Source organism: Piliocolobus tephrosceles, chromosome 9 (assembly GCF_002776525.5).
Source record: "Piliocolobus tephrosceles isolate RC106 chromosome 9, ASM277652v3, whole genome shotgun sequence".
NCBI lineage: Eukaryota > Metazoa > Chordata > Mammalia > Primates > Cercopithecidae > Piliocolobus > Piliocolobus tephrosceles.
Window position 1 is genome coordinate 57,407,804 of NC_045442.1, and position 12,962 is coordinate 57,420,765.

General features: G+C 36.5%; 1 protein-coding gene across 1 annotated transcript in view; it reads right to left on the bottom strand.

Annotated features, from left to right (window-relative positions):
- Positions 1-5,966: 5,966 nt before the first annotated feature.
- Positions 5,967-12,962, bottom strand: part of TMEM26 (transmembrane protein 26) — a 48,347-nt gene continuing 41,351 nt past the window's right edge. The window contains exons 5-6 of the mRNA XM_023204791.1: positions 12,822-12,898; positions 5,967-10,070 (exon numbers count right to left, since the gene is read on the bottom strand). Of these exons, the coding sequence (XP_023060559.1) occupies positions 9,649-10,070; positions 12,822-12,898 (499 nt within the window). The 3' untranslated portion in view covers positions 5,967-9,648. The remainder of the gene's footprint in view (positions 10,071-12,821; positions 12,899-12,962) is intronic.

A 12,962-nucleotide genomic window follows, 5' to 3' on the forward strand; every position in this document is an offset into this window, starting at 1 on the left:
ATTCATTTGTGTATCCCTCACATAGCTAGCAGTGATTTGTATATGATAAATATTAAAAGATATTTGTTTGACATCATTGATCATTCAAAGAGCAAAAATATTATTCCTCATGTACCCTGAGAGTCTCCATGGATTACAGAAAAAAATAATAAAATGAGATTTCAATTCCAGAGTTTACCACAGGGGCACCATTTGGTCTAGGCTTCAAATTCACAAAAGGCCTGAAAAATCTCTCATTTCTCCAAGTGAGGTTATTTATGCCTTCATAGAGGTGATACTGAAAAGATTGAGAGCTTAAGTTGTTCAAAATACATTCTTAACTTAAGCCAAAGTTTTGGGAGCTCTTTTGATTTTTTTTTATTTTTAAAGAATGAACCAGTGTATTATTCCATTTATATCTATCTATTTATCTATCTATCTATCTTAAAGGTTCACAAAAAATAACCTTTAAAGTGTTAATAATGAATTGTAATAAGGTGGGAGTTCATGTGATTTTTGCCATCTGTATGTTTTACCCTCTGTATGTATTTTATCCTTTTCTATGTTTGAAATTATTACATTGATCACATATGATTTTATATAATCAGAGAAAGCAACAAAACTGTATTCATTATATGAAACAGAGTATAGGATGCAGCAAATGACTTTGAGAATCAGTCAAAGATAACTCCTTAGTCTGAGCCCAAATGACTGGATGTCTAATGGTTCCATTAAGAGAAATTGAGAGATTAGGAAGAGAAACAGATGTGGGGGAGGAGATGTTTTGAATCCAATTGTCAGCACATTAAGTTGGAAGTGCCAGAAGTGCTTCTGCATGGAAATGTGGAAGAGAAGCTTAGAACAAGGCTGGAAATGCAGATTTAATAGGGCATTGATAAGAGTGGAGTCACAGAGAGACAGATGAGCGCAAATGAACAAGATAGGGCTTGTAAATTTAGAAAGTAAAGGAATAAATAGACCCATGGAGATAGAAGGAGCCAATAATGGGGATCCAGGAGATGATGGTTCTCATATAACCATAGGAGTGGAGGTGACCACTATGTGTGTCAGCCCCTAGGAGGACTTTGCCTTCCATCTGGAATCAAAATGAGAAGGAGCTTCTCTAGGGTGGGGTTGGGGTGGGATAGGGGCATCTCAGGAAGAAGCATCCACAAATATGAAGTCCCAGAGACAGAAAGAAGGTTGGTGAATTCTGGGAACAGACAAAATTTCAATGCATCTGGAGTTCTGTGGTTATTATAGCAGAATATAAAACATTACCTGCATCCTCAGACAGCTCACAGTCTGATGGGGGAGACGGACATAGCGGCGAATAACTCCAATACATTATGGTAAGCACAGGGATAGAGACCAGACAAATATGAGTGCTATAAATGCACAGTAATAGAGGGGAGACATTCAGTTCTGGAAGTTTATGAAAAATCTGTACTATTTTTCATAAACTTTTGGAACCTTTTGTGAGGGATTTTGCTAAAAGGATGGTAAGTAGTGAGTTGGAGATATTGCTAGAAAGGAGAATCTCTGGAAGGGGAAGGGATATGACAATATATTTAGAATATATTTATAAGCTGTTGGATTAGTAAACACAGATTAAATTGCATAGTTCAGCCAGATTCAAGATAGGATAAAACTTCTGGAGACAGTTGGCCTGTTGCTTCTCTTGCAGACTCTAGTCAAGGTTCATCGTAAGTGATCAATGCTATAGCTCGATATCCACATTGCCTTACCTGGTATCCTTAGGATTGCTGCCTCAAAGAAAACCTACAAATTAGAGACCCAGGACTGAAGGACGTCTCTGCTGTCAGGACAGGGGATGTCTACACTCACTCACCTGGAGTTCCCAGAGGGTGCAGAACAAGTTTTGCTTCTGGGATTTTTCTTTCTTCCCTAGCTATCAACTCTGGATGGAGAAATTAGGCCATCAGTAATGGAGTGGTGGCATCACTGAAAAAAGAATTATGCTTGTAAACACAGCAATGTAAAGGATAATGGCATGTTTAGGGGAACACAATAGTTTATTATGGTCTTATGGTGGCAGTTTTGTGTGTTGGGGGGCAGACTGCAGTAATGGGAGACAAAGTTGAAGAATTAGGTCAGGGGCGAATTGTGAAAGTTCTTGAATTATTTTAGAGGGACTTTAGGTTTGATCTTATGGGCAGTGAGACATCGTGAAAGTGTTTTGAATAGAAGAGATGTGATCAAATGTGCATTTTAGAACAGCCAGCATTGAATGCAGTTTGGAAGATTATATGGAGGATTAAACCAGGAGGTTGGAAGATCAGTTGGGAAATAATTGCAATCACTGAGGGAAGAAATGATTGATACCAAATTAAGATAGTAGCACTTGGAATAGAGAATGTAGGATAAAGATTGAGAGGAAGTATAAGCCGCATAACTGACAGAATTTAGGGATTACTTAGGAAGAAGGTATAAGAAAAAAGAAGCAAGGACCTAGGAAACATCTGGTTTTGGCGTGGGTGCCTTAGTGGCTGGAGTTGCTACTAGTCATTGTTTGGAACACAGGAAAGGAGTAGATCGGGGGTTAAGTATGGTAAGACATATATAATTATATATATATATATAATTATATATATATATATAAAACATATAATTAAATATATATAATTGAGTCTGTAATACTTGCAGAATATCCAGAGGAGATGCAAATCCAGGCATAGAGTCCAGGAAAGAAAAGAGTTTGGGGTTAGAGATACCAAAAAAATCACTAGTTATTGGAATTAGTTGAAACCAAGAGATCCAATGAAATAATTATAGCATTTGACCCAGCTGTTTGCTGCCACTTAGGTCATATGGGGACTCTTGCATAATAGAGAGAAATATTCTTTGCCAGAAGGTAGAAACAGCCCCCAGGATCCCAGAGCCACAACCATCTGAATTCTTCAGCTATGCATTTGGCAGAAGCTGAACACCAGCATCCATAGAGAAAACATATTTTGTCTTGTAGATCCAATTTTCCTTGCCCAAAATTCTTAGTTTGGATACAAAGACTATACAATATTTGACATATGGCTGGTTTAGAAATGTTTGTTTTCCTCAATAAGTTGATCAGATTTGCATATGATCCATTTGATCACTTACCACAATCAGTGATAAATTTAGTAAATACTTGGCAAAAATCATAAAAGCTTACATACACAAATTAGATGGGCTGTGAATACAGACATGGAAACAGATGCAGATTCTTTCTGAAGTTTTCTCTGTCAGGGTTCCTTCACTTCTCAATCTCTTCTGGGGAAATCAGCATGGCTGTGTCAATCAAAGTGAAATTTCTTGATAGTTTGTGTTGGTGACTCCATAAATGTCAGGCGTGTGGAAGTGTTAGACTGGCAGCTTCAAAGTAGTCTCCATAGTACTCATCAAGAAAGACCCAGTGAATCTTTTTGGTCAGTTTCATTTTTCTGTGCTCTTCTGTATCTATTCATTATTTCATTTCCCTAGTTTTAGACACTTCATAAGGCAAGCAGAATTTGACATGGTTTAAGGCCTTGATTTATCTAAAACTTCTCAAGATCATCCTTAGTTATAATGAGAAGGTCTTTATTTTCTTGGGTGGAAGTAAATGATGTGCTTTTACTTTATTTGCAAAATGGTATCAAAGCATCTGTACATGACAGTAGGCTGAAGTCAAGTTCACAAGTAGGTGAGGTTTCCTTTGTTATAATTACTTTTAACATTACAAAATAATGCATAATTTTAAAAATTCAAGCTATCAAATATGTAAGAATAGTTTTAAAAAGGGGGGAATATCCACAATCATTAGAAACTTGAGCATCATTTCATGTTTATTAGCCACTTATGAAGGTATGGATAACATTTACAAAAAGAGTAACATGCTAACTTCGTTCGTATCCTTATTTTTACTTAACAGAATATTTAAGCTATTGTTTCCTATCAACCCTATGGCTCTACTTCATTCTTTTAAAAAATAACATGGTATTATGTAGTATAGAGGTTACATTATTTAACCATGACTCTATTGATGGACATTATGTTGCAACTATAGAAAATACTGAACAGTCTTATACCCACATTTTTGCACACACATAGCTCCAGGATACATTCTTAGAAGTGGGGTTGCTGGGTCAGATGATAAATTCTGTGCTTATTCTGTGTTTTTTTCTGACTGCTGTTGCCAAATTGTCTTACAAAGGAGTTGTACCAATTTACAACCTCACTAACTATGAATAAGAATGCCTACTTTCCTTGTTCCCCTCTAATACAGCATTCTAAAGAACTTTTGGGTCTTTGCCAACCAAGTAAGTGAAAAATGGTTACCCTGCAGTTGAGTCTGCATTTGAAAAATGGCATTTCATTGTGGTTTGATTTGCATTTCTTCAACTGTTCCTTTTGCAGTTAATCATACACTTATGTCTTTTGCTCATTTTTTCAGTGATTTTTTTTCTTATTTGTAAGAATGGTTTGTTCATTAAGAAAACTAATGCGTTGTTATATTTCTTGCAAACAAATTAACTCAGTTCATTGTTCAACATTTGAATTTGCTTATGGCACTTTTACAATGCTAAAATTTTTAATTTTATGAGCTGAAATTTATGACTCTTCTGTGGTGTCTCATTTCATATCTTGCTCAAAAAGCATTCTCACCATCACAATTATACAAACAAAGTTTTCTGTGCTTATTTTATTTTAAATGTTTAGTTATTTGCTCTACCTGGAAATGTTTTGGACATAAGGATTGAGGTAAGGATCTAATTTAATATTTTCCAAAACCTAAACCATTTATAATATTTTACCCCACCCATGATCTGTCATATATCAGAATCCCTTGTGTAGCTCAGTCTACTTATTAAACTTATTCTGTTCAGCTTTTTGGCCTGCTTATTCATATTCCAGAACCAAATTCTCTTGGTTATTGTAGTTGTATAACATATGTAAATATATTGAAATATCTCTCTCATTTTTCAACTTTCTTTTGGTATTTTCTAACTATTCTTTCATGCTTCTTTTATCATGAAATCTTTAGAATCAACTTGGGCAGTCACAAAAAATTAATATCATGTTGATAGCATGATGAAGATTGTGCTACTTGATCTATTTATAGATCAATTTAGGGAAAATTGAAACTTAAAAAAAAAAAATCAAGGCTTCTTACCAATCCCCATAAAATAATGTCTTTCTTTTTGTTAAATTATTCATGTATGGCCCTCACAATCATTTTTAGGTTTTCCTCACTTAGATCTTATACAATTCCCAAGTTTATTCCTATGTATTTTATAGATTTAGTTTATATTGCAAAGGAAATATCTTCTTCAAGTATATATTCTACGTGATTTTGTATGTAGAAAAGCTATTGATTTTTGTGTGTGATTTCAGATTATCCTTAACTTTCTTAGGTTTAATATGTTTTCCTTGGATGTTTGAGACTCAGTCTTCTGTGAATAAATGATGAATTTGGCTCCTTCTTTCCAATTTCTATACCTCTCATTTCTCTTGTCTGATTTCTCTGACTCCTTTCTCCAGAAAAGAAAATAAGAGTTATGTATTTATGATAGTTTTTGCCACTGAGAAACATTAAGCTTTTATGTAGGAAAAATCTGTCAATTCTTCTGTAGCTTCTGAGTTTCATGTCTTGTTTCAGAAGATCGTTCCCATCCCCCACAGGCTAAAGACAGACTGCATATTTTCTTCTAATATTTATAGTTTTCATTTTACATTTACATCTTTAATCCATCTGGAATTTATTTCTATATATTGCAGGAGATAAAAATCTCACTTTATTTTTTCCAGATGGATTGCAAAATTTCCCAACATCATTTGTAAAATTGGTCAGCCTTTCCTCACTGGTTTGAAATGCCACTTTAATCATATTCTAAATAGATCAGTTTTATTTTTTAAACCAGAGCTTAAAAACCATAAAGGAAATGAATTGCAGTAGAGAACAAAGACATGAAAAACCAGCAAAAAAATCCACATTAAGATAAAGTTGAGCACACACTATTTAATGCATATAATAAAATACAAAGGCCACTCATAGCAAAATAGTATAAATACAAATACCGCAGAGAAAATATTCTTATATGGTATTCTAGTAAGAAAGAGTCAGAGGATGAAATAGATACACATAAAATATAAGACTGTAGCAGTTAATTATTCAAACATTGTTTAAAGTTACTCCCTGCATATGGAAACTTATTTAAAGCCTCAAAGCTGTAAACATCCTCCAGCTGCCTAGTTTAACCTCAAATCAGATGTTTCTGAGAGCAAATCAGAATGTCCAGTAAGTAAAAAGCAAAGTCTGAAATTAGAAAAAAAAAATAACAATTCCCTTTATTTCTTGTAATTCAAGACTGTTTGGTTTTTCATTTGCGTTGCTGTAGTATACATCACCATCCCTCTTTCTTGGCATTGGAGGAGGGCTAAAGTGGACAGATGCCTGGCATTTGCAATTCTTTCTCTCTTTTAACATGAAAAGCTGGTTAAGAATTATCAAGAATTAAATGCCAAACATTATTACATTCAACTCTGAAAGATGCATAGAAATATTAAAGCATTTGCACCTACAAATGCATGCCTTTCTAGAGCTTTGAAAATGTTCAATTAAATAATGAGTTAACAATTAGTATTATAATAGTGAATCCTGATATTCCTTGGCCATATCTATATGGTTCTATGAGGCCTGAAGTGCTATTTGTTAGTGGAACTACAACACAGCCAAGAATAAATTTGTATCAGACTCTTCACTGGAAGATTATAAAGAATATTATTAGCCAATTCAAGATTTTATTTTATTATGCTATTGAAACAGCTCAAATAAAAATTAAAAGAATAATCAAAGATAAAGATAGTTTACTACTATTATTACGTCAAGTCATGTCCTCTGAGAGTCATCCACTAAGGGCAAAGGAAACCCACAAGATGATGATGAGGTGTGTTTCCGCATAGTATCATTGAAACATGCACATTGTGTTTTCTTTCACAAGTGGAATGACATGTTTTTAGGAAGGACATTTGACTGAACTTTAATCGAGCAATTAAATAACAACTATGGCAATAATAATAACAGCACCAACAACCTCAAATAAGCTACTTTCTTCAGGGGTTGGGGACTGACCTTCTGTGTGTCTGGGGGAGGGGTTATGATAGAGAGGATGGCTTGTATCACATTATACAGGTGTTGTGAGTCAGTTATCTTATTACAAATAAAATGTAAACAAGTCCCAGGGTGTCCACACATGGGAGGTAATTGATGTTCTAGCCATTTTACAACAAACACTTGGATGCTTTGAAACATTACAGTATTTAGCAGTCTACATTAAAAACAACAATTAACTGAATAAATTTGTAATATTTAATCATGAGTCTTAGGAATGGCTAATATATAACCTAGGTTTAGAGCTTTATTTCAGATAAACTAAGCAAATGCAGATCTTTTTTTTCCTACTATAAAAGCAGCCAGTCTAAGAGAGTGGGAGTACTGGCAGCTAGGTTAACAAATGCTGCCCCAAGCAGATTTTCCTGGAAAACCTTGCAGAACCTGGGTCTATTTTTGCCACTATTATTTGCCAAGATGGTCCTGGGTGCTCTTTGACTTCCTGACCCTCTAAATAAAGCTAGACTTTGGACAGGCTTTTTATTTCTCAAGCCCACGAGGACTGCTAATTACAAAATACTTTAATTTAAACACTAGAAACTCATTCACGAAGCCAAGCCAAGTCTGAGATTTGAAAGCATTTAAAAATATCCTTGCAACAGCCGTACTACTTTATACTTTATCTATTTTTAGGGCCTCAGTGTTTGTTTTGCTGGAAGAAAAAAATTAAAACATGAAAAGTATGCCATGAGCAAATCTGCAATAATAAGCAGCACATACATGTTGTGGAAGAAAATATTCAACATAAAGCAGTCAACATAAAAACAGATTCTGCTGAGGCATTTTTATAAATAGCAGTTATTATTTTGCTTTCAACTGCTGAGCACTTTAAATAACGTGCCCTTAAAAGTTGTCAAGTGCTTTACTTCATGTACATATAATTTCTTGATCTTAACTTTCATAAAATTATTATGGAAAATCATAAATGTATTCCATTAGTTCCATGTGTCATTTTATAGTCATTATATTGTTAAAATTAGAAGCACAAGGAAGAAAGAAATAAAAACATATAACAATGGCGCTGAAGAAGCCATTTACAAGAAAATATGCATGACTCTGTATAAAAACAGAATTTGTGTATAAAAGTTTGTATAAAATGTTTCTAATAGGTATCATCTCACCCAGAGAGTTACAGATAAAATTGTCCCAACTGGTTGTCACACCAAATTAAGGGCACACCCTACCTTAAATGTCCCTTTGAATTCTCGAGTATACTAATCCGGGAGAATTAGGTTTTGAACCTAAAAGAACAGTTTTGGAACTGCTTGCATCATGTAATTACTGCTATAAACCCGAGCAAATTTTCACACTGTATCTTTAAAAGCAAAAATCACTTTAAAAGGTTCTGAATCACCTCCATCTGGAAAGTATAGAGGTATGTAAAGGAAAAGTATGACTATTTCAATACTGGGAAAATGAAGTCTTAACACAAGAAAATAAAGCGAATTGCCTGATTCCCACAACGGGGTAGCACATTCCGACTCTCGTTACTCCACAAGCGCTGTTGGCCCTGGGTGGGGCTGATGCAAGCCTCCATCACCATGTTCTCTGAGACCAAAGGCCGCCTCCAGTAGTGGCGGTTCAGAGAAGCTGCAGCTTTGTTCGCTACTGCTGGCAGACACCAGAAACCATAGTAACACTTACAGGGCCTGAAACACCTTTATTCACCGCTTCAGAGCTTCCCTGCATCAGCCCACGTGATTCAGCTTGGCAATACAGAAAATGGTAAAGTAGGGGTCAGAAAAATACTGACGAACAGTGCAAATCATGTTCAGAGTAGAAATTGTGACTTTGCTAGCATTTCACCAGTATTTCCTGCCTTGCAACCAGTAGATATGTAACCAAAATGACTTGCTGTGAATTTTGTAGCACCCAAGCCAAAAGCAATAAAATCTCTGTAAGAGCATATGCGCCATGGCAGAATGCAACATCAGCCCAGAAAAATGATTTTCCTGGAAAGGCCTGTGCAGCGATGAATAAGGCTCTCTATGATACGGAAGCTGGGCAGAGATTTTCGCTGCTTCCAGCCCACAGTGAGGTAATTTTAAAGGCACTTTTCCCTTCATTTGTTCTGCATTCACTGAATGTACATTTTTTGATGTCAGAGGGACATTGCAGAAAAGATCAGACGAAATAGTCTGACAATGGAGCCAAAGTTCAAAGCTTCTCTATTTTCAGGTAACAGCCGCGACAGTTCGTCTGCACTAAATCTTTCGAGGGCATGTCACTGTAACCCCTTCCACAGCTTTTCAAACAGTTCAAGACAAACAAATCACTTAGTCGTTGAACAACTATAACATCTGATACCATCACACAGAAGTTGTAGCAATAGTCACTAATCAAAGTTCCTTCTATTCAGTTGAAAAAAGAAAATTCCTCAGCTTTGGTTTAAGATCACCTTTTTATGCTGTTCTTTTGAAAATTATTATATGCCAAGGCTGGGGGAGAAGAAGGATCCTCCCTATAAGAAGAACCAGGGAGTCAGGTTCTAGCCGCAGACCCCCCTTGTCAATCAGTAACTAAGGGGTGGGTTGGGAATCTTCGGTGACTGGGGAGCCCCGCAAAGGAATAGCCAGGCCCTCCTTAGACTTGCTCTGCCAATCCCGCCGAGAAGACCCACTCTCAGAGGTCTGTCCACGGCAACCATGTTCCCCTTTCGGGCCTTCTGACTGACTTCTCAATGAAGCACGGACTGCCAATGCCAGCACCACCAAGCGGTAGAGTTGCAACACCACCACGAGGAAGTTCTTCACTGCAAAGAACACCAGCATCTGATTGATCACTTTGAAATAGGTCATCAGTATGAGACGCACGACAAGGAAGGGGCCATCTTGTATGAAGACGCTGATTCCGATGTTCCACAGATCCGCACTGTACTGGCAAAAGAACAGGCTGGGGAATCCCCTCTCTGTCACAGACACAGGGCAAACGACGTTCTGTACTGAAAACAAAGGACAGACTAGTTACTATCTCTCTTGGAAGTGTAGACATATAAGACAATGACATGGGGACCAGTCATTAACAATGGGGACTGTGCTAGTAATAATTCTGTGAATAATTACAGAATGGAAATGAAATGGAATGATCCCGTGATTTAATTCTGAGTGGAACAAGTGAAAACAACCTGCCCTGTGACTTGCATCCAAATAGAAAATGTAAGATCATCTAGTCCTCACCCTGGGCAAAGCACCACATGAAATAGATTCTAGGAGCCAGGCATGGTTACAAGTGCTCATAGCTCAAGCTCGTTGTGAGTCTGAAGCTGCACCAGGAGGGGAATAAAAAATAAAGGAAGCTGCCATTGTGATCCTGGGATCCACAGTGTAAGGAAGACTCATAGTTACATGCTCACGGCCTCAAGTCAGAGAGCATGACTGCCTCATTTTCCAGCAATGAGTTGCTGGTAGGGTCACTAAGCCTTCCTGGGCCACAGTTTCTTCCTTTGAAAACTGGGATAACAATCATATCAGTGAGGAGAGGGGTCCTTATTCATTGGCTCATTTTGTTTCCATTAGAATAACAGCCCTGCCTCCTGTCCACTTTTCTTTTTCCCTGTCCACATGATCTTCCCGTTAGGATCACGAATGATTTGCCTGATCGATAAGCTTGAGAAACGGAGCAAAGTGTACGTGGCTCTGATCATTCTATATACTCTTTTTAGGATCTACCTGTTGGTTTACACACTCAAGCATGTGTGCAAACTGTGCTGTGAAAATTCAAGTGCTTATATTCAAATTCAAACTTAATTCATATTAAACATATTTTTCAAATGATGGAGGAAAAAACCCTGAATAAATGCCATTGTTATTTTATTTTGTCCTAATTCCTTGTGCTTTGTTTCACAGTTTACAAGAAAGACTGGATATGATTACTGGTTTTCCAGTTAAACAAAAGGAAGTCCAATCAACAGAAGAACCTTTTGTCTTAATTTCTCAAGTGTAAATTTAATTCAGGGTCAAGGGCAGAAAATAATCCTTTTATAATAATGAAACCTTCCATTTGAAGCTTTCAAACAAAGAATGCCATCGTCTACTGGAGCCTGCAAATATTATGAAGCTGCTTTGATATGGATAAACATAATGTACTATTTGTTGGAAAATACAATAATGATTTAGTCAGAAGTAACATTTGGTCTTTGTTTTTCAAACAGCTGCATAACATCATCACCCTTGAAAGTTTACAAAATGTCTTTCTTAAATACAAATTTTCTTAGCAAGGCAACAAACCACAAGATATGGGAGGGTGAGGATTGGCAGGGTGAAAGAAAAACGAGAAACCAAGGTTATATCAATGGTAGCCTTTCCTAAGAAATGAGGGCCAGGAAATGGCTCCCAAAGGACCTTCTAAAGGTATTAACTCAATATCTAATGTGATGGCACCTAATATTCTATAAGTGGATACCAGCTGGACCAGTGAGTCCAGACCATACCTTCCAGGGCTCATTATGTCAAAAATCTGTGGGGTGTGTGTGTGTGTGTGTGTGTGTGTGTGTGTTATTAGCATAGATTTGCTTGTAATTATTAATAAGTGATTCCATTTTTGGTATTTCTTAAAAGCTACAGCAAGTTTTCCCATCTATTTCAAATTGTTGATAATTTCAACAAGTGGATGCTGTGTTTAAAATGGCCTCAGACCTCTGAGTCTACAAAAGTGAACCAAAAAAGGAGAAAAAAGTTAAATATCCCTGTCCTAATGATTAATTCTAATCCTGAGGCCAGCAAGTAGGGTGTCATAAATAAACAAGTTGGGCTAAGGAAAACGTAATTATCAATTTCTAGAATTTCTTTGGAGTAAAGTGACATCCAGGAGAATTCTCAAATCAAAATTCTAGGGTTCCAAGAAGTTTTCAGATGACTCCAGATCAACAATGCTCAACTGAACTTTCTGTGATGGTAGAAGTGTTTCATATTACTGCTGTCCAATATGGTAGCCACTTGTGGCAACTGCGCACTTGAAATGTGGCTAGTATGACTGAGGAACTGGACTTTTAATGTTTTACATTTTTAATTAATTTCGGTTTAAAGAGCCATGTGTGGTTGGTGGTCCCCTGTTGGACAATGAAGCCCTAGATTATTGCTAGTATGAAATGCCTGGGAAACAGAATACTTCTTGCAAAACCTTAGGGATTTATGTTTTTATTAAAATAAGACCAATAGGATTCCAAGGACCACCAATGAGGACAATTTTAACTGCTCCTATGCCTTCTGAAGTTCTAATACATGGGTCTGGAAAAAGAATGAAAATTACTTCTTATAAATACTAAGAGATAAAACATTTGTGGCAGCAACTTGCTAAGCAAAGTGTATATTACTGAGTCATGACAAGAATCTTCAATCCTAGTGACTATGATTATCATCCCTATTTCATGGATGAAAGAAAGCTGAGATACAGAGGTATCACCTGGTTTGCAGGAGGTCTTATAAATCATAACTGATGGAACTGTTGTTTGAAGTAAATATAATGCTGTGCAATTATCTGCTCTACTATCTTAAGCTTACCATGTACCACAGTGGATCCACTCTTCTCGGCTTACTAAGTTTCAATCTACTTTCCTTCTAAGCTGAACTAGAACTAACATTGGGATATAGACATGAGACATGATAATCCTTTCACTTGCCTTCTTAGTTTTAGCATAGTCGATAATCAAGAGGTGTACTTTTCTGTTTTTTTGCACAAACATCAGGATACTTACCTGCCAGGTCAAGTGGAAACTGCAGCATGCTCCAAGTCCATATAACAAGAATGGCGTAGACTAGTGCAGGGTTATTCCTAGAAAACAGACAAAATTTTAAATTTGTAATAAAAAGTATGATCACATGCAGAAGAGAAAAAT